The 19,788-nt window shown below is 39.8% G+C and overlaps 1 protein-coding gene across 4 annotated transcripts in view; it reads left to right on the top strand.

The window, feature by feature from the left end:
- LOC146501546 (low density lipoprotein receptor adapter protein 1) overlaps window positions 1-19,788 on the top strand; it is a 46,453-nt gene that overhangs the window by 7,080 nt on the left and 19,585 nt on the right. For all 4 annotated transcript variants that reach the window (XM_085132753.1, XM_085132754.1, XM_085132756.1 and 1 more), the window contains exon 2: window positions 17,310-17,452. In XM_085132753.1, the coding sequence (XP_084988879.1) occupies window positions 17,310-17,452 (143 nt within the window). The remainder of the gene's footprint in view (window positions 1-17,309; window positions 17,453-19,788) is intronic.

The raw sequence follows: 19,788 nt of genomic DNA, 5'->3' as shown, positions 1-19,788 counted from the left end.
GCTATCCTTGTGTGTGATCAGGTTTTAAACATGACTCTTGACCCTGATACAGCACAACATTGGCAGTGCTAAAACTATTTATAAATTAAATAGTCAACAGCAACATGTTTTGGGAAAAAGTCAGTGTACTTGGCTTTAGATAATGCAGTCCTGGCAGTAAACCAGTACAAATATGTCTGTAGACTGCATGGATTCAATGCACTGGCTACTTCAGTGTAGAGACCTGATTCATTTAACATGACATCTTTAGGAAAGGTTGTATTAGCATAAAGTACACAACCAGCACTGTCCCATTTACTGTTGCACTAAAAAACATCATCCACCCAGAAAGAGGCAAATGGAGCAAGAATAGTGCTCCAGATGTTGCTGTGCTTTTGGATTTCTTCTGCTAAAAGTAGAGGCACTCTTATTTGTCTTTGCACTTACTAGGGTTCATGTATCAGTTCATGTATCAGTTAAGCCGGTATATGCCATTAGCTGAGCTTCAGTACATCAGATGATGATTTGAGTGAGCAGATTTCCCACCTATAGTCTGCATAATTCATGTTCACTACTCATCAGTCCCACCAGTCGCATGCTGATGATAGATTAGATGATAAAAAGCTGCTAATGAGTTTTTACAGGGCGTGCTTTAAGGCAAGAAACCTGTCTAATGGATTTTTTTTATTTCAAAAATTAGTACTATCTAAGTTGTGAGCTATTATTTGCAGTAAAGATTTAAAATTATTTAACCCACCGTGTGTCTAACTGAACCCACACTGTCACTGAAAATAGGATCTCATTGTGTTTCTTGTAATTTCAGTTAACGTCTTTGATTTTTTCTTTTTGAATGTTTTTTTTTTTCATCTACAACAATGTTTCAAACACAAATCAGTGCTGTTTAGTTGCATAGATAACAGCAGAGATGTTTTTGTCTGAGTGTCTTTTCAAGCATTCCACTTCAGAAGGGAAATGCATGAGCTCTATCGCCCCAGCAGTCTGATTAGTGGGATTACTGTCAAAAGCACAGAGACCTATCTCACAGTTCTGCATAGCCTTTTTCCGCTACAGTTTGTTTGATTATTTTTTTCCTGCATTGTTTTATGAGGAAACTGACAATATATATAAATGCCGTGTTGTGTTAGAAATTTTATTTTAGGCTTCTAGTAGGAAATACCCTGGTGCTTGGCGTGTGACCTTTTTAGCCATGCTTGCGGTGAGAGTCTAAAGGGACGCCTACACAGGAAGACACTGGCAGGCATGTGGCAACCAGAGACCACAGAATGTCACTGAAATTCAGTGACTTGTAGCGACAATGGGAGAAAAAAAATGTCAGCGTCATGAAGCGGCTGGTCGCTAAATGAAACTCCTCAACTCTGAGGCAAAATAATCGAGTAATCTGAAGACTTGTTGACTAGCAACCGGCTGTCATTACGTTCTAGATGGTGAAAAATGAAAGTATCAGTCCATCATTTTTGTTCTGGCTAAAATATCTCATTAACTACTTTATGGATGAAATGTTATTGTTCTTGGCACCCACATGGGGATGAATCACTTTGCTGATCCAAAGCCTTTGTGTTATACCAGGCCATGTCACGTCAAAATTTTCCATTGTACTGTGTTCAGCTGTTTGTTAAAACAAATATCTAATCAGGCAATCACTTGGGAGCAACTCTATTCAATCAGACATGTAAACAGGGTTAAGACGACCCGCTGAAGTTGAAACTGAGCATCAGAATTTAGAGGGAAGCTGATTAAAGTGACTTTGAATGCGACATGCTTGTTGGTGCCAAGCAGACTAGTTTGAGTATCTCAGAAACTGCTGATCTACTGGGACTTTCTCACAAAGCGGCTGCAGTGATGCGGACCCTGTACCTGCCCGTCGTGGTGAAGAGAGAGCTGAGTGTAAAAGCGAAGCTCTTAATTTAGCTGTCGATCTACATTCCTACCCTCACCTATGGTCACTGTGGGGTAGTGACCGAAAGAACAAGATCGCGGATACAAGCGGCAGAAATGAGCTTCCTTCGAAGCCCTCTCCCTTAGAGATAGGGTGAGAAGTACCAGGAGGGGCTCAGAGTAGAGTCTCTGCCCCTCCACATCGAAAGGAGCCAGTTCAGGCAGTTCAGGCATCTGATAAGGATGCCCCCTGGGCGCCTCCTAGGTGAGGTGTTTCGGGCATGTCCCACCAGGAGGAGGCTCTGGGGCAGACCCAGGACACGCTGGAGAGACTATATCTCTTGGCTGGCCTGGAAATGCCTTGGTGTTCCCCCAGACAAGCTGGAGGAGGTGGCTGGGAAGAGGGAGGTCTGGACTTCTCTGCTTAGGCTGCTGCCCACGCGACCTGGCCCTGTATAAGCAGGAGACGATGGATGAATGGGTCAGAATATGCATAAATAACATAAAATCAGGTATGCATTCTGGCTGCTGCTGCTGCTGGTGTATTGGTGTGCAAGATATATTTGGGCACATTTTGGGTCCCTCATTACCAACGGAGCATCATTTAATTAGTTCACTGTACTAAACACAGTCTCCAGATCTCAATCCAACAGAGTACCTTTGTGATGTGGTGGAACAAGAGCTTTCATGTGTGATGCTGTCATGTCAATATTGATCAAAATCTCTTAGGAATGTTTTCAGGATCTTGTTAAATCTCATTTTTATACTTGCATGGTACAGCTAATAAATGGGGTTGGTAAGTGGCATGCTAATTTTGTAGAAACTAGCAAATATGGGCATGATCTTTGTAAAAATGTGTTTTGTCCACTTAACACCAGCCTACAGGCATTGCCGCTGGGAGGATATCAGCACGCTCATTGTTTGCATTTCATTCAAAGCATTGCTTTGCCTTTAGCACAAATTTAGCTCAGAGACATAGAACTGACTGTGTAATATACTCTTTTGTTTTGTTAGTGTGTATTTTTTATTTCTGCCTGGTAGTATTAGATAGGGGAAGTACATTTATAAACTAGCATATCCTCCATATTTTTTGCCACTTTGCTTCATCTTCTTGTAAACCCAGTTCAGGCTGCAAAGGTGAAGTTTTGGTCTTCGTTTTTCCACAGCCAAGAGAATATGCAGTATTAAATGGATTTGGGATGTTGTCACATGTCACGTGTGATAACCCCCTGTTTGCGGTGGATATTTTGAAACTGAAGGAAGCCTCATTCAAAGATGAGTTGTAGTATTCCACAGCGTATTAATTTCTGTATTAATACTTTAAGGTTTGATTTAATTTTACATATCGTATTATTAATTTTTTGGGAAAGGGTGGTACAGATGTTACTAGGGCTGCCACAAACGATTATTTTGATAGTCGACTAGTCACCTATTATTTTTGCGATTAGTCGACTAATCAGATCATGCATCCATTTTGACGTAAAACATACAGCTTATTGCACCAGCATGCATCTGCTCTTATATAACTATCATTAGCTTACAGCTGTAAGTGTTTACAGTATGTGCTAACTAAAAATAAAGACAAGATGACAGTTTATTAAATTTTAATGAAATTTGCAGATTGTTTCGGTGAAGTAAACTCCTTGCTATCTAAAATATAACAGGACACCGGAGTATATTCTCGAGCATCTCACACTTCTGATAATCAGTTGTCTTCTTGAGGTTTATTCAGCTGTGTAAAAACTATAACTTTAAACATTTTGAAGTTATCTAAGTGACTTATATATATTTAACCTGAGTAGCAAAAGACGGCAGTGGGTTTGAAAACGATTTGCCGGGTGTCCGGTGTTCTCACGGGCTCTAGTGAGCCTTGACCCCGGCTAGCTATCGAGCTAGTGGGTAACAGACGTCTCCGAAAACGTTTTGAAGATATGTGGTGTCTTGATAAACTGAGCAGATATTTGAGGTTTATACAGTTACATTCTCGCCTGAAAATGTGTTAAACGTTTATTTTGTGACCCAGAAAGAATAATAAGAGTAATATTAAAACTAACTAGCTGCCGCCATTGTTGTAAACTGAGCTGGGCTGCGCTATGAATTCTGGGACACAGCTTCTTCTTCTTCGGGGTTTAACGGCAGCTGGCATCCTTGTACATGCAGTGCTGCCATCTTCTGTTTCAGTCCGTTATTACACTCTTAAATCCTACTACTTATTCCTGCGTCTTTTGTGATCTTACAAAGCTTCAAACGACGGGTCGACTATTAAATCAGTCGTCGACGATTTTAATAGTCGACATAATCGTGACTAGTCAACTAATCGTGGCAGCCCTAGATGTTACCCTATGTACATTTCTATATGTTGTATCTATTTCAGCCAACATTCAGAAAGTAAATCAGATTTTTCACGACGTTGTTTGTTCAATCTTCCACATGTTGTCTTGCGCCTGTTACATTTGAAGCAAGCAGGTTTATTTTCTTCACTGGTTCACTCCACAAATATTGATTTTTAAAACCCCAGCCTCGTGTTATTAAAAACTGCAGCATATCATATTCTATATTGATTTTCTTTGTGAACCCCCCCCACGAGGGTTTGTGTTGTGTTGTGCCAAGCGTAATGTTTTCTCATGGTCCACAGTAGAATTTTTGCTATAAATGTTTATGTTTGGTAATTCATTTTTTAAAGCCTTGGGGTTATTAACAGTTTCATCCAGTACATCAGTAACGGCCAAGAGGACATGATTCGCTCCCACGTGTCCCCGTTCCCCTTTATAAACAGTAACATGTGCAGCCAAACTACTGTTTTAGTGGCTTAAAGAGAGCTGAATGTTATTCTGTTATTCTGTGCATTCTCTCTGGAGTGTTTTTAGCACCAACAAGGTTCCCTGGCCTGAAGTGAAGAGAATTATGCAACAGAGAGAAACTGAGAGCCCCTATCTCGGGAGAGGTCCTTGTTCACACAGCCGCTATAATGTGCACACGCACTCACACAAATACAGCTTCCTGTTTACTGTGTGAAGTCCAAACATTTGAGTGCTCTGTCTTGTTTGATGCCTGTGACAGGTGTCTATGAAATAGGATATGCTGTCACTCCAGTGTAAGAGTCTTTATGAGCATGTTGTCGATTGTTATTCTGTGTGTGTGTGTTTGTATGTGTAGGAGAGAGATTAAGTATTTTATTATATATTATCTTGTGTGTGTGCGTGTGCACGCATGCATATCTTGCTGAACCTGTCCCTCCACTGGAGAGCCAAATCCCATATCTGCTCTGTACCTCTGAAAAATTAGACTCCCCTTACGATTTCTGACACATCATGTCCCTGCCTGAGCTCAGCACTGAGAGCTGAGGAGCCCACTCCTAAAAATAACCCTATGCTGTCACACTAAAAGGGGAAAACGCCTGTCGTCAGCGCTGTACAGAAACCCATTCTGTTTATTGTTAATGAAACAAAGCATCCAAAATCCCAGTAGAAGTTTTATCATAAGACATGTTATCTTGATTTTGCAGTTTATTAAGATGAGCTGGAAGTGTTTAACCCAGCTCAGATAAGTTAGTTATACTTCAGTGGATTCCTCTGATCATACTGGTATTAATTATGGGGCTATCTGATGAATATTGGCTTTAAAAGCTTCTGAAAATTGCTGTTTGATGAATTCTGAATTATTTTACATAATATTTTTTAGGGTTTAAATTTTTGAGATCTGTTGTACATCCAAAATTATTTAAATGTTTTTTTGGGGGGTGGTATCTTAGAAGATGATGAAGAAGAAACCAGTGGCTCCTGTTATGCTAGCTACAGCTATACTTTTATGCAATCTGTGGTTTTAGAGTTTCCATTTTGAACGCTCAGGTTCAGCATCTTTGCAGTTATAATCCTGTTATAATTAAGGTAAGATAACCATGTTTAGATGGATCGAAACATGGGAAGTCAGCTAATAGCAGTGCGCGCTACCTAGCATGTGTAGCAAGGTGCGTCCCTGTTCGCTGCGATGTTGATATTTTGATTCAGCGCCGAATCACTACTCAAAGTGGCCATGCGACTAATAATATATACCTTTAAGCCTCAATAAAATCTAAACAAACGAGTTGGAAGAAGAATCAACCCATCTACATTTGCCACAAAGGGGGGAAATTGGCTGCAGTGACTAAACCTTTTTTTGTACCAGTCTTTAAACATGTTTATTTCTTTATTTTTTGGCAAACTCACATTGGGTTTTGCAGCTTTTACCATCTTCAAGATTGCTGCTTGAGTATTGCTAAATTCTGCTGTATCCAGAAGGTTATTTCCACTTGTTTTTCATCTTTGTGCTAAGCTTAGCTTTACAGCTGCTGGCTCTAGCTTTATATTTACTGTAACCATATGACAGCACTATGGCTCTTTTGAAAGCAAAATAAGCTCCTAAATGCAGGAACTGGGCATCAGTTTTTGTGGCTTTATAATATCAGACTTTCGGCTTCTCCCTTGCCAGAAGGGGTCGCACTGCATGTTTGCTTTGGCAGAGTTTTTACCCTGGATGCTCTCCCTGATGCAACCCCAAAGGGGATTTGTATCTCATGCTGGAATCAAACCAGCGACCTTTTGCTTGCCAAGCGAGTGCACTAACCACTACACAGTTACAGACACACAAACAAACAGGCAAACACATTAAAAAAATATGACCTTGCCTGTGGAGTGCCTGCAGCATTCTGGAAATCTAGCCAAGGATCTTGAAACTCACAAGCTGATATAAAGGAAAGGCAAAAACGCCAGGAAAAAGTATATAGTTGAAATCAGTCGTTTCCAAATGCGCAGCTCAAGCACTCACATTGATTATCCCTTTATCTTGTTATCCCAAAGGCGTAACACCCTAGAAGCTGATGTATTTGGTACTTGCCGGACTAACATCCATCAGTCAGATGGAAGGGTCTGAAGTGCTCCACTGCATTAGAAGGGATTCTTGTGAGATGCCCTCATCTATTAAAGGGGTGCAGAGATACACTGTCTTAAATTAGATCAGCAGCTCTCAAAGGTGACTTGTTTTGCTTTGGTGTGATAATGGATGGGAAAAGTAATGACTGCTTTGTTTGTCCCTTGAACTCAGCTTGAGATTAGCACTGGGGAATGTGGGGATTCTAGTTTTCCTCTTTTCATTTGAGTCACAGCCTTAGTCTTAAATTGAAAACAAAATATTAAATATAAACATATTATTTCCTGAATAGATTTTCTTTTTGGGAGGCTATTTATAGTTGACGAAGATGTTGAAATGGGAGCTCGAGGACTCCTGGGGGAACAGATTCGTATCAGCGCAGAGAAAATCACACCCTGTTTGAATTGCTAATGAAAACAATCCTTGTATGGTGCAGAGCGATTATGCTTTATGAATAAATGGCCGCGAGGAAATAGCTCCGATATTAAAGTGTCTCTTCTGTGCCTGTGTTAACTTGCCATGACTTTGGAAATGTTTACTTTCCCTCTAGTGAACGTTGATGTAAAATCATTTTATAGGTGATGACAACCATTGTTCTCTCCATACATAATTATACAGTTAGTAGTTTTCAGTCTGTCCTTTGTGGCTGAGTTTAGTGCTTTCACAAGCAATTGCTACAATGTAAAAAGTAATAAATCTAGGATGCAGTGTTATTTTAGATCCTTGGGTATTGACCGTAGTGGTTCAGACCTGTATGGAAATCATATAATTTAACAGACACAGCGCTCTACATGTATAAACAAGGGTGGATGGTGAGTCACTCAGATGATTCAGGGTGTTTCTAATGGACACTTAAAGTGCAAGTCACCTCCATATTTAGTAGCCATCAGTCAATGTTAGACCACAACTCAAGAAACTGTAAACACCCTGTTTGACAAACGAGGGCTGCTCTGTGTTGCATAGTAAGACAACTAATTGAACATTTTAAATGGTGCTTTTCTTACCTAACAGGTGTATGTTTAAGGTCTGATTAAATATGCAAAATTAAAGCTACTTGATGAATGTTCGGAAACAATCATGGACATGCTGTTTAAAAACAAAAGTGTAGGGCATGAGTTACATTCTAGACACGTGTATCCCGTCTTTCTTCCATTTTCCTAGACCTAAGTATCATATTCTCAGTAAAATGAATGAGAGGGGTTCTTAGAAAGCTGGCACTAGTGATTATATAAAACAAGCTGCCTGTGAGCTTGGCCGAAGCGAAACGGGACGTAAATCCAGCAGGAGTTTGAAATGTTGAAGCACATTTATTTTCCACCAAACAACTCAATCAACCAGCCGGGGACCAGGATTGGATGGTTTTCATACGAATGTGCAACACATGCACAGCTGCACAGGCAAATCTTCTCGTAGCGAGAAGATAGTGAGACTTTGCTGTTAACAAGTTCTTTGCTGTGAATGGGGAAGGCACATAGTTTGCCAAAGTAAACTACAGGGGAACCACTATGAAAACTCTTGCTTCAACAAACCTAATCATCGATTTGCCTTCATTTATTCAGTTTAGGGTTGTGCTGGAGCCTATTCCAGCTTTCACAGGGTGAGGCAAGGTACACACTGGACAGGTCATCAATCTATCACAGGGCTAACACTGACACAGACAACCAGTCACGCTTGATAAAATTGGAATCACCAATTGGCATAACTCCATGCATGTTATTAGACTGTGAGAGGAAGCTGGAGTACCCACACTGATATGAGGAGAACATGCAAATTTGCACATAAAGACTGGATTTGAACCCAGGACATCCCTGCTGTGATGGGCCAATGCTAACCATTGCACCACTCTTTATCAAACATGAGCAATTTTACAGAGGCTAACAAAGACAAAGTGGCTAAAGCTATCCAGAGCACACAGCCAGCCACAAGCCATTCACTTGGAAGTAAATATAAATAAGTAAATACACTTAGAACAGTAGAACCAAACACACCTGTATCTATACCCCTCTTATGTTACCCTCCCTGTGAGGAGGCAGAGTTAAGTTTGTTTGTTTCTTCAGGTTAGCATGAGTCTGTAGTTAGCAAGTCTAGCTGACATTAAGCTAAACATACATACATGTAATACAATAATAATAATAATAATAATAATAATAATAATAATAATAATACAATCCCTCCTATGATCAAATGACTCACTGCACTCCAACATACTAGCAATCAATAATATGAAGGATAAACTGCAAAAACATTGTGTGTTCATTTATTCCCAACATGGCAATGTGTTAACGATGTGTATCAATACAGCAGTCCTGAGTGCCAGTGTAGTTTGTGCAGTGGTTACTTACATTATCAGTAGCAATATTTTATGGTAATGGCAGCTTGTCATTACGCTGCCCCAAAACAAGTTATAGTTAATGTATTAACATGTAAATAAAAAGATAAAATGCACACATATAATGATTTTGTGATTTCTGATCAGCAAACAATCCCAACCTCTTTCCAGTACCATTTGTTCCAAATAGATACAGCATGTTGCAACATTTTACGTCTTCTTCCAGAAGAGACAACAGTTACTAGATTAAAATGAATGCTGTTTTCAGTTTTTCTGGTGCCATTACACACTGAATTCTGTACGATGGCATGAATCCACGTCGCTCTTTCTTTCTTTCTCTCTCTCTCTCTCTTTTTTTAATCATTGTCTGCTTATCTGGCTCAGTCCTCCTGCACAGTATCATACCAGCCACACACCAACTGTCACTGTCTGCAGAGTAAATATTAGCACAATTTTCACACTGTGATGCCAGCTATAAATAGAGTGCAGGAAATCATCCAGGAACAAACCCTAAACGTCTGTGTTGGCTTTTAATTTGACCGTGTAATGACGCATGTCCACAAAATAACCTTAATGTTAATCCCATTTTATTCTCTGGACGCTTCTTGAGGAGAAAGCATCCTAGTTTTTGAGGAAAAGATAAGAGCGTTTCACTGCTGTATCCCCAAATGTCAGTTTAATGCTTTCTTATTAAGGATTCATGAAACCTTTTGGAAGGCTTTGTGATGGGAGAGCTGAGGTCTATGTTTTGCATAATAAATACAGTTATGGCAATTAACATTCAGGACATAATTGGCTTTTCATAATTAAGATCTAGATGGGAACATCAATAACAGTCCCAACATTCTTTTAAGACCACAAAAGCCTAACGTGATGAAATTTGTATGTATTACACAAACAAGATATTATGTCTTAGTTCGAGTGGTTTAAAGGCCCTGCAGATTGTTGTTTTAAGCTTTGAATACAGTCATGTTTTTTTTTCTTTTGCTGAAACAAAGGGCTTAACACATTAATGAAGAGTGGTATTAGGTGGTATCTTTCTTTGCTAATATTTACTTTCTTATCTGTCTTTTATTACAGAGGCTCAACCCATGTCAGTCACTCAACAGAACAGCTTCCACGTTGCTTCTGCTCTGTTTGCTCAGCCATGCTAGATAATTCAATCAGCATTAACAGCAGATACAGTGTTTTAAGTAAAAGCAAGGGGTGGTGTGCTGAAAGAGACATTATGCTGAAAGGGGGGCACTAGCACGGATTCATGGACAAAGCTTTGGGGAAAATTGCTGGTTTATTAACCTAAATTATTTTACACTAGAGAATTCTTATAGTTGGTGTAAATGAAATTTTCTAAATTCAGGAGCTTGATGCAACTATTATAAAATATATATGTTTTACAAAGTACAAACTGAATCTTGTTGGCTTGTATCCACTATAAATCACTTTATAGTCTTCTGATTTAATAATCTACCAAAAGCTTTCTTTTTCTGGCAGGGAAAATTAAAAGCATCACACTTAAGTGTGAATGTCAAAAGTCATCAGTTGAATAAAAAGGTTTTTCAAGCTCTCAAGAAATTTTAAATGAAAGAAGCAAATAGAACAGTAGCTTTGTTTTGTTATAATGAAGGTAAGAATAGAAACCTGAACCAGTGTCAACCCAAATCCATTGTTTTCTTTTTTCTGTTGGGTTTCAGCTTCTTTTCCGAGAAGCTATATTCTTATGCATTTTAAACTAGACAAGAGGGGTAGTGGCTAAAGCTAAAGCTAGCTACTTCCCCCTTGTTAGCTGTGTTCAGCTGGATGAAGGGTATTTAAGTGTTTAATTAGGTATTTTGTTATGACAATTGTCATGTTTCCCCATGGTTTAGTTTAGCAAACCTCATTCATAGTGAAGAACTCGCTAACAGCTATAGCCATGCTCATAGTGTAGCTGTGACTGTGCGAGCAACTATTTACCTGTGCTGCTGTGCCAGTGTTGCACAGGCATGACAGGGCTGACCAGTCCAGTCTGAGAACGCTGTAAACCGAGTGATTGCAGACCCTACCCAGCCAATCGGTGCAGCTCTAATAGATTTTAGCTTCTCCGATCAGCTGACCACAAGTTGTGATTCCATTAGAAAAGTGCATGAGTAATGGGCATATGGTGCAAACAGGGTTTTGATCTAGTCTTCCAAGCTCACATTTTCAGAGGACTACCTGGATACAATCATATTATTTCCATCTAGAGTACTTTTGCATAAACACGTTGAAGTAATGTGGCTGTTGTTTTTATTAGTAAAGCTTACTTCCTTCTCCTTCCTATTGAATCAGGCGCTCTGTTAATAATCCTAACCCTTTTTCGAGTGAGTTTCTGTTCAGGTTTATCTATCAGTGTAAGGGCAGTACAGTGAAGGAAATCAAAAGCTGTGATTGTGAGGGTTTAAAATAGAATGACATGATGTTTTGTACTCTGGGTCGGTGAATGTGTGGGTTTTTTATGTACTACTCAAGCTGAGTGTGCAGGGTCTACTATTCCACTGTAGTTGATGCACTTCTTTTGATGCTTAGCCAAGGTGTTTAGTAATGCTATTTGCAAGTACCACCTTGCTGCTTCAGACATCATCTGTTTGATCCCGTGATTGCATTTTCGTATCTTTCTTTTTGATGCTGTCAGGCTTTGAGAAATAGCTTGTACTGCACTCCTGGCTGTGAGGAGCCCAAGCTGCTCTCATTAGCTCCAACTGGAGTTTATTCTGTGCGTTCAGTTAGTGCCAGAGGAACTGAAGATGCATAAGGTGAGTTAGGGGACGGATTTTAAAAAAGCAGTTTGAAGAGTGAGAGCCTGAATGAAAAGACTTATCTTTACTTGGTTTCCCCTCAAGGCAGAATCAGGAAACCAGTTACACCCCCCCCCACCCCACCCCATACACCCACATCATCCCAGCCAACCATCTTCCCTGAATGTGCGGCCTATTTTCTCTGTCAAGGTGGTGTCCTAGATTCAAAGTTCCATCAGATGAGTAAAACACTAAGGCAAAAAGATTACATCTAGAAGGATGTGGAGGATGGGGGTGTCAGCGAGGGGTCTTAAAGCAAGCTGAATGTATCTCTACTCATATGATGATGGTGTACTCAATCCATTGGTCTCTAGTCAAGTTGCTGCGAAAAACATTCTAGGAAAGAATATTCAGTTTGCCTGTAAAGAGATGGAGGCAAAAAATAGACAATTCATTTGGGTGTCACGCTTGTTTCTGCAGTTTTAGAAAGTAACTGAGATTAAGCGTCTAGAGGAAAATAGCGCGCTGTTTGTCCATATGCCCTCTACGTCTCTGCTTACTCTTGTTTATGTTATTAATTAGCCATCAGCCAAGGTGTTCAGAATTCACCTGGGTATGATTTTGACTTCTCAGAGCAAATTAAATTACCGAGCGTGTAGCTCAGAAAGACAGCTGGTGATCACGGCATGTAGCTGAAGGCGTGCAGAGCACATGGCGTCTATTATACTACAGCAGCACTTCCCAGAGTCAGCTCAGCTACTGTGAAATGCTGCTCTTGTCATTTGCTGGTTTAACACAGTCTGAAGGCGGTAGTATTATAAAGTAACTTTATACGAATACACTTAAAGCCCTGTGGAGCAAAATGTTATTAAATTGTTCTGTGTCTTTGTTGTAATGCACTGATTCCTTTAGAGTGTGTCTCCACTGTGAAGCCTTTGTGCAAGCACAGTGAAATCAGTGCTCTTGCTGCAGTGTACTCGGTGTGAAAGTGTTGCCAGGCATCAATTTGTTAGAGATGCAAATGTCACCAGTGCACCGCCAAGGCCGCGCTCATACCCTAATCTTGTTTTGTCCTCATCCAAATTTGATCGGCCTTGATGAGAACTATCTCGCAAACACAACGCGAATGTATGCGCGCACGCCTACTTTAAAGTTCAAATTTCGCATTTTTAGTTGTCCTGAGGATTTTCTTCAACGTGTTAAATCCAATTAGCCACCCTCCGCTTGTTCCTGCCACTCTTATCAGTCCCAGTCCTTCTGTAGACTCACATAGGATTTATTAAAAATTTAAGACCTCCTCTTTTCGGCAGATAATATATTGGAAACCCTGCAGCATCAACATAAAGCTGTTTAATAATTCATTTGTGTAGCTTGGGGAAGACACAATATGGACTGTGGCACTTCAGCTTTGTATTGCTGTGACATTTTTACAGAGCCAAACTGTGCAATAAATCTTTCGACCAGAAGCTGACGCATTGCAGCTTTGAATGACATAAAGTCGTATGGATACTTAAAGATTGGTAATAAAGTTGACAGGGTGAAGTGTATTTAATTGTTTTGGATTGACCAATCTCTAAGCCCTGCCACTCTTGCAGAAGCGCCGTGTGACAGGATTTCTATTTTAACACCGTGCATGCAGTTTGTAGTGACAGCTGTGACAGACGGGCTCAGAAATCCTTTTAAATGGTAAATGGTCTGTATTTGTACAGCGCTTTACTTGGTCCTAAGGACCCCAAAGCGCTTTACACTATACACAATCATCCACACACATTCACACACTGGTGATGGCAAGCTACAGTGTAGCCACACTGACAGAGGCGAGGCTGCCGGACACTGGCGCCACTGGGCCCTCTGACCACCACCAGTAGGCAACGGGTGAAGTGTCTTGCCCAAGGACACAACGACCGAGACTGTCGGAGTCGGTCCAACTCTTGAGCCACGATCGCCCCAATGGTCCCCTTTCAAACAATGGTCCCCTGATTTCACACAGGAGGAAACAAAAACAGATGTCTTATTTTTAGGTGATAAGTGTAGATTTTATTGCCTGGGAAAAAAACAAATAAATAAAACATAGTTATTCTTTCAGAAGCAGATTTTATGAGCTGAGCTTAACTTGTTAATTAAATCTAACTTTTTTGTGTAAAACGTTTGTGATGTAAAAGGGTCTTAAATAGGTATATGATGGTAAAGACTGAGAAAAGTGTCCCAGGTAAAGTCAGCTATCCCTTAACTGAAATGATGAAAACTAAACAAGAAATGTTAAGAATTTGACTCATGTGTACTACAAAAATGTGTTTTTTCCCCGTTATTTGTGAGATATTTTGTTAATATTTTAAAACAGATTAGCCCATGAGCAGTAGTAAACAATAGGGCTTTGCCTGAGTACAGCTGCCGTGTAACAAATGAGTTAACTGTGAATAGGATTATAATACTAGTTTACTAATGTCATTAATTTCTCACATAGTGTAAAAAAAATAGAGTAACGCAACTGTAAGACATGTATAAAAAACATAGTGTGCAAAAAGAGCGTAAAACCTATTTTTTCGGTTAGGTTTAAGGTTCCCAACCTTTTTTGTGCCACGGCCGGTTTAATGTCAGACAATATTTTGATGGACCGGCCTTTAAGGTGTCGTGGATAAATACAACAAAATAAAATGATACGGCCAAGAGAAAAACTGCAGTATTTTGTAAATATAATAATAAACACAAATTCACTGTGTAATTGTGTAACTTTATTAGCAGCGTCCTCCTGAAATGCGCCAACAACATTGAGAGTAACATCCTCCTCTCTGGTCGCTATGGTAACGTGTAACTATTTCTTTCAAAATAAGACACACAACTACAACACGGGAAAAGACCCAGGGAAACCGAGTTAACGATAAAAAAAAACATACATTTCACACCTGAGCCTCAGCTCTCGCGGCACGGTACCAAACGACTCGGCCCGGGGGTTGGGGACCGCTCTCTTATCTGATAGTAATTTTTATTGATTAGTATTGACTATATTTTTTTGACAACTTCACCCATAAGAGTAATCTGTTGACCAGTTTATGTAAAAACCAACCAACCAAACAAACAAACAAAAACATTTGTATGTATTTAGGTTAATATTGGGTTTTTAGACTAATACCGATATTTGATAGTTAAAAAAGCCAATCTCAGCTGGTATTTTTTTCTTTAAGACACACAAAACATAAACTGATTTCTCCCTCGTGTCACTCTCACTTGGTGGCAGCAGATTGCTACCCCTCCCTGAGGCTGGTTTTGCTTGATGTTTCTTCCTGTTAAGAGGGAGTTTTTCCTTCCCACTGTCACCATGTACTTGCTCATAGTGGCTCATCTGATGGGGCTTCTTTCTAATATCATCTTTAACTTGAGGCGACTGTTGTTGTGATTTGGTAATATATAAATAAAACTAAACTGAGAATGTAATTGAATAACACTTGTTAGATGTAGTTATTCGTGTAACCTTCCTAAGACCATAAGTAAAAAATAATTTTATGCTGTGGCTCTCTGAAGCTATATTTAACTATGAAAGCTAGGAAAGGTGTGCAGCTTCTGTCAGCTTTTAAACCATACTTTACATTTATGCACATGTCTCTTGTCTATGCTATAGCCTGAAGCACACCACAATGATAAGTATGGGCAGTGGAAGGAAGAGATTACTGAGGGGTACAGCAAACAGTCAAAAACTGATATCAGTTTTTAGTGTTTTAAAAAATGTGTGTGTGCTCTTTTTTAAAAAAAAATGTCCCTTCAACATCTGCGTCTTTGGTCAGTAACATTTTGAAAAACCTAAATGCATTAGTTCAGTAAAATCTCATTGACCCATTCATAATAGAACAAAAATGTAATTATATAGAATCCTGCTCCCTTTGCCGGGGAAAGTCAATGGAATTTGTTTGTGAGTAATCCTTCCAGGGATAGAGTCCCTTATCTAATTTCTCCCTTCATGCATTCTTCTTTAAAAGCCTGAAACCCCTTTTTCCTGTCATGTAGCCAAACCTGCCCTTTGACCTTCTGTGAGAAGGGACACCACTGTGAGAAGGGGTCAGGAAATCATTCAAGTACCATTCCTAGGCAGTAGTGAGCTAGGTCACACGGGACTGTAAATATATTACATTTAAAGGCAGAACTTTCATGGAGGACAAATTATGGGACTCCTTATCAGCAGCCACCTCTCATCCAGAGCTGTCAAATGATTTACAGTAAGCTGGCCACTGCGTACCTTAGAATTTGCATTTCATAACACCAAATGTGCTTTCTGGTTCTGAAACAGCCCCCACAGTGTGATTGAAGATTAGTTAATAATTCAGAGTCGTTGGAAGCAGTGGGACGGGGATGGCGGTGTTTGCTGTTCGCTTCACAGCTGCATGGGGTCTGCCAGTGACAGATGGCTCAGCCCATGTGGAGAATTTAGTGCCAGTATATCCCAATAGAGTGTTGGACACTGTGTGTGCGTGTTTCTTTTCCCTCACCCTGCTCTCTCATTTCATTCAATTGTGTAAGCAGCATTGAATTTATATGGAGAAGAAAGACAGGGGAAAAGCGCTAGAGCTTAATGTTGATTATTTCATAGTTTTATATTTATTGTAGTTTAATCACACTTTGGTGTTGGAAGAGTCATTTGAAAATCTGTAGCTCAGATGTTTCCCTTGTTCAACTGTTGGTTTTTATTACAGAATGTGGCCTGTAGCAGTTTTGTAAGTTGTTGTTCTCCTGCTGCTCATCTGTAGGGTGTCCAGGTGTCTCTGAAAGATATTTTCAGCTCTCTGCATGGGTGCAGTCACTGACACTGCCTGCAATAGTCAGCTCGAGGACAGCTGGTACTACCTGTTGGGAATCGCAAAGACAACAGGATATTGCAAGCATTCTGTTTAGTTTATCAGAGCCCTGATACTGGATTTGCTTGCCAGTGGATATTTTGTTTTGTTTTTGTTTTTTTTACTAAAATTCATACTATTCTCTACTGTAATGATGCAATCATTCAAAAGTGGTTACCCATTTCATTCAAAATTAATTTAGATTTAAACGTGAAGTTCAAATTAGTCACATTTAAAATATCACAAAGACATTTTACATATTTAGAGCTGTTCATGTTTTACATTTATAACGTTACACAAAATCTGACTTTATATTTATACCAGTATGTGCGGAGCGGTGATGTCACTTTGCCAGCTCACACGATGCTGGGGCTGAGTACCATAAAATGTTTGCTGAGCTGACCTAGAAACTGATCCTGAAAGAGTGAAAAAAGGAAATTCCAGAATGTGTGACATTTGCAAATGATTGCATTCTGCTTTTGGTTTTCCATTTTCCACAGTGCCACAACTTTTTTTTGGAATTGAGGTGATATGCATGAGCCTGCAAATGTACTACTTTGAAAGTGTGTCGGTTTCCACAAAAGTAACTTAACACCTTATTTTGTGATGAACTTGTTTTTCCAGAGCTGCCAGAGAACTGGACAGACACGAAGGAGACTCTGTTGGAGGGGATGGTGTTCAACGTGAAGTACCTGGGTATGACTCTGGTGGGCCAGCCTAAAGGAGAGGACATGGCCTCTGCTGCCATTCGCAGAATTGTTGCCACGGTGAGTCTCCATCCCCCATTAGAAGCTTAAACCTAATGCATTATAATGCATGTCACTATATGAGCTGTGCTGGTATTACTTGATTTTACTAAACTAAGTAGTGTATAAATTATACCCTATTAGCAAAAATCTGTCATCAAGATCACGAACTTAGAACTTAGAACTTTTTTATTGTCAATGTTCAGTTGCTTATACAGTGAAATTAGTTAGCCAGACCACAAAGGTCACAATCATATTTCTAAAGTTTCAAGAGGGAAACTGTGAACATTTCAAGTGCAGTGATATTTATTTAGAGGATTACTGTGACAATGTACTTTCAAATTCCAGTGCACATTATGTGAGTGACTCTAAGATGACTCTAAGATGACTCTAAGATGACTCTAAGATGACTGATTGCTAAATTTAGATTTCATCCATGTCATCTTAATGGCTCAGGACATTGTTTTAAAGATAAGCAAGCAAAGGGTCAGTGAATTTGATTGTCATAACAGGAGCAAAATCACTGTGGACACTGTCAGAATCATTTAAACTATAACCTTTGATTATTGTCTTATATGAGTATTAAGGATAAACAGCTCAGTCAAAGGAAATCTGTTGATTGAGATGTTCTGCGAAATATTTAACACCTTACTGCAATTACTCTTAAACCAGGTATTCAGCATCATTCACAGTGAAATTTCTGTAATACGTTTGCCAAGTTGTTGGCAAAGTTTATCTCTGTGTCAAGGTTTGCACGTATATGCATGGAAATAGAGCAGCTAATCCAGGATTATCAGGGGTTGCACACATGCAGAAGGCCAATCTCCGTTTTCATGTTTGTGCTTACCACCAGCATACTGGGGATTTCTGGGTACGGTTTTCTACATTAGTTCAGCCGGCTGGCAGTTTTCTCTTGAAACTACAAGAAAACCATTGCATTTAAACCAGTCAACTTAGAAACATACCAAGAAGCCAATTCCTGGACTTTTTTTATTCATGCAAATTGATACTCATGTTTCTGTTTCTACTAACGCTCATACTTGCACATCTATTCACTTGGCACTTTCTCAACAATGCAAATGTCTGATGTTTCTTTGCAGAATGAACAGCCTGGCACAGGCAGCAGTACAATCATAAATCCCCCGCCTCTCAATTAGAGACTGAACCGAACCTAATGGTGGGATTAAGATTCAGTTGATTTACACCAAGACAAAAAGTCTGTTCCCTCGGTAACCATTATAATTGACTGAACGGAATGGGTATATTGAATAAATAAGTGACTTTTCCATTCACTACATGCTTCAGTAAGACATGATTAGACAAGACAGGGGAAGCAAACATAGAGAAAAGGCTGAACTTGGCGTATCTCAAGCTGACAGATTGGTTTTTGCCTTGTGGCATGGCACTCGAAACATGACGCCGGCAAATGTAGCCGTTAGTGCTTCCTGCATGAAAGAGCTACCGCAATCAGCTACAGCACGCTCTCCCCACCCTTATAATGTAATTTTCCCTTATTTTAAGAGTTGTGGTTCTGAGCAGAGACTATTGTTCATTCATCTCCAGGGTATTACAATTCCTACAGCAAGCCATGGCACCATTCCCATTGTCCTTGAGAAGTCCTAGTTTTGTTTAAGCAAAGATCTCACTCCTACTGATCTTTAGCTTCTCGCCATCATTCTTTTATGAATAAAAGAGTTCTTACACAATTCAACATATGGAAATACTAAATTATGTAGTTCTTTAAATGTATTTGTATTTATATGTATTTAATCTATTCATTGGTGGTCACTCTACTGATGCTTAGCCTGATATCTGTTGAGTGTCGCAAAAAACTGCTGTCATTTGCTATTTAATTGCATTGTCTGGAGGTTATTGGCACTGTCAACAGTCACTCACGTAGGGCAAAAGCTCAGCACTATGGCCGCATTTTCTGGAAGTCCAGATGGTGTAAAGTTTCAGGGAGAGTCAGTGGCTGCCGGCCCGACCTGGAGTGCTCATTCTGGGCTGCATGTTGCAGCTTTTCTCCCCTCATTCTGTCGCTTTTTATAAAGCAGGCTGCTTGGTTTTGCTTAACAGCATACTGTTTACAAGTTGAGGGCTTTTAGTGTTTGATCAGAAGGTCATTTCGTATTAATGTCAGAGTGACATAGAAGGCCTGCATTTTCTTCTATGAATCAACATTTCCTCCAGTTTCTTCATCTTCTTTCATCTATGTTTGTGTACACAGTGTGCGTCTGCTGTGCAGAAGTCTTGAGCCACCCCTGCTTTTTCCTAGTTTTTGATAGGAAAATGAGAAACGGGTGCAGCAATGGCTTCCTTTATTCCTCAACATAGCCAGGCTCTCTTTTTTAAGAATT

This window comes from Neolamprologus multifasciatus, chromosome 15 (assembly GCF_963576455.1).
Source record: "Neolamprologus multifasciatus chromosome 15, fNeoMul1.2, whole genome shotgun sequence".
Taxonomy (NCBI): Eukaryota; Metazoa; Chordata; class Actinopteri; order Cichliformes; family Cichlidae; genus Neolamprologus; species Neolamprologus multifasciatus.
Note: the sequence above shows the minus strand (reverse complement) of the source record. Positions and strands in the feature narration are given on the sequence as shown.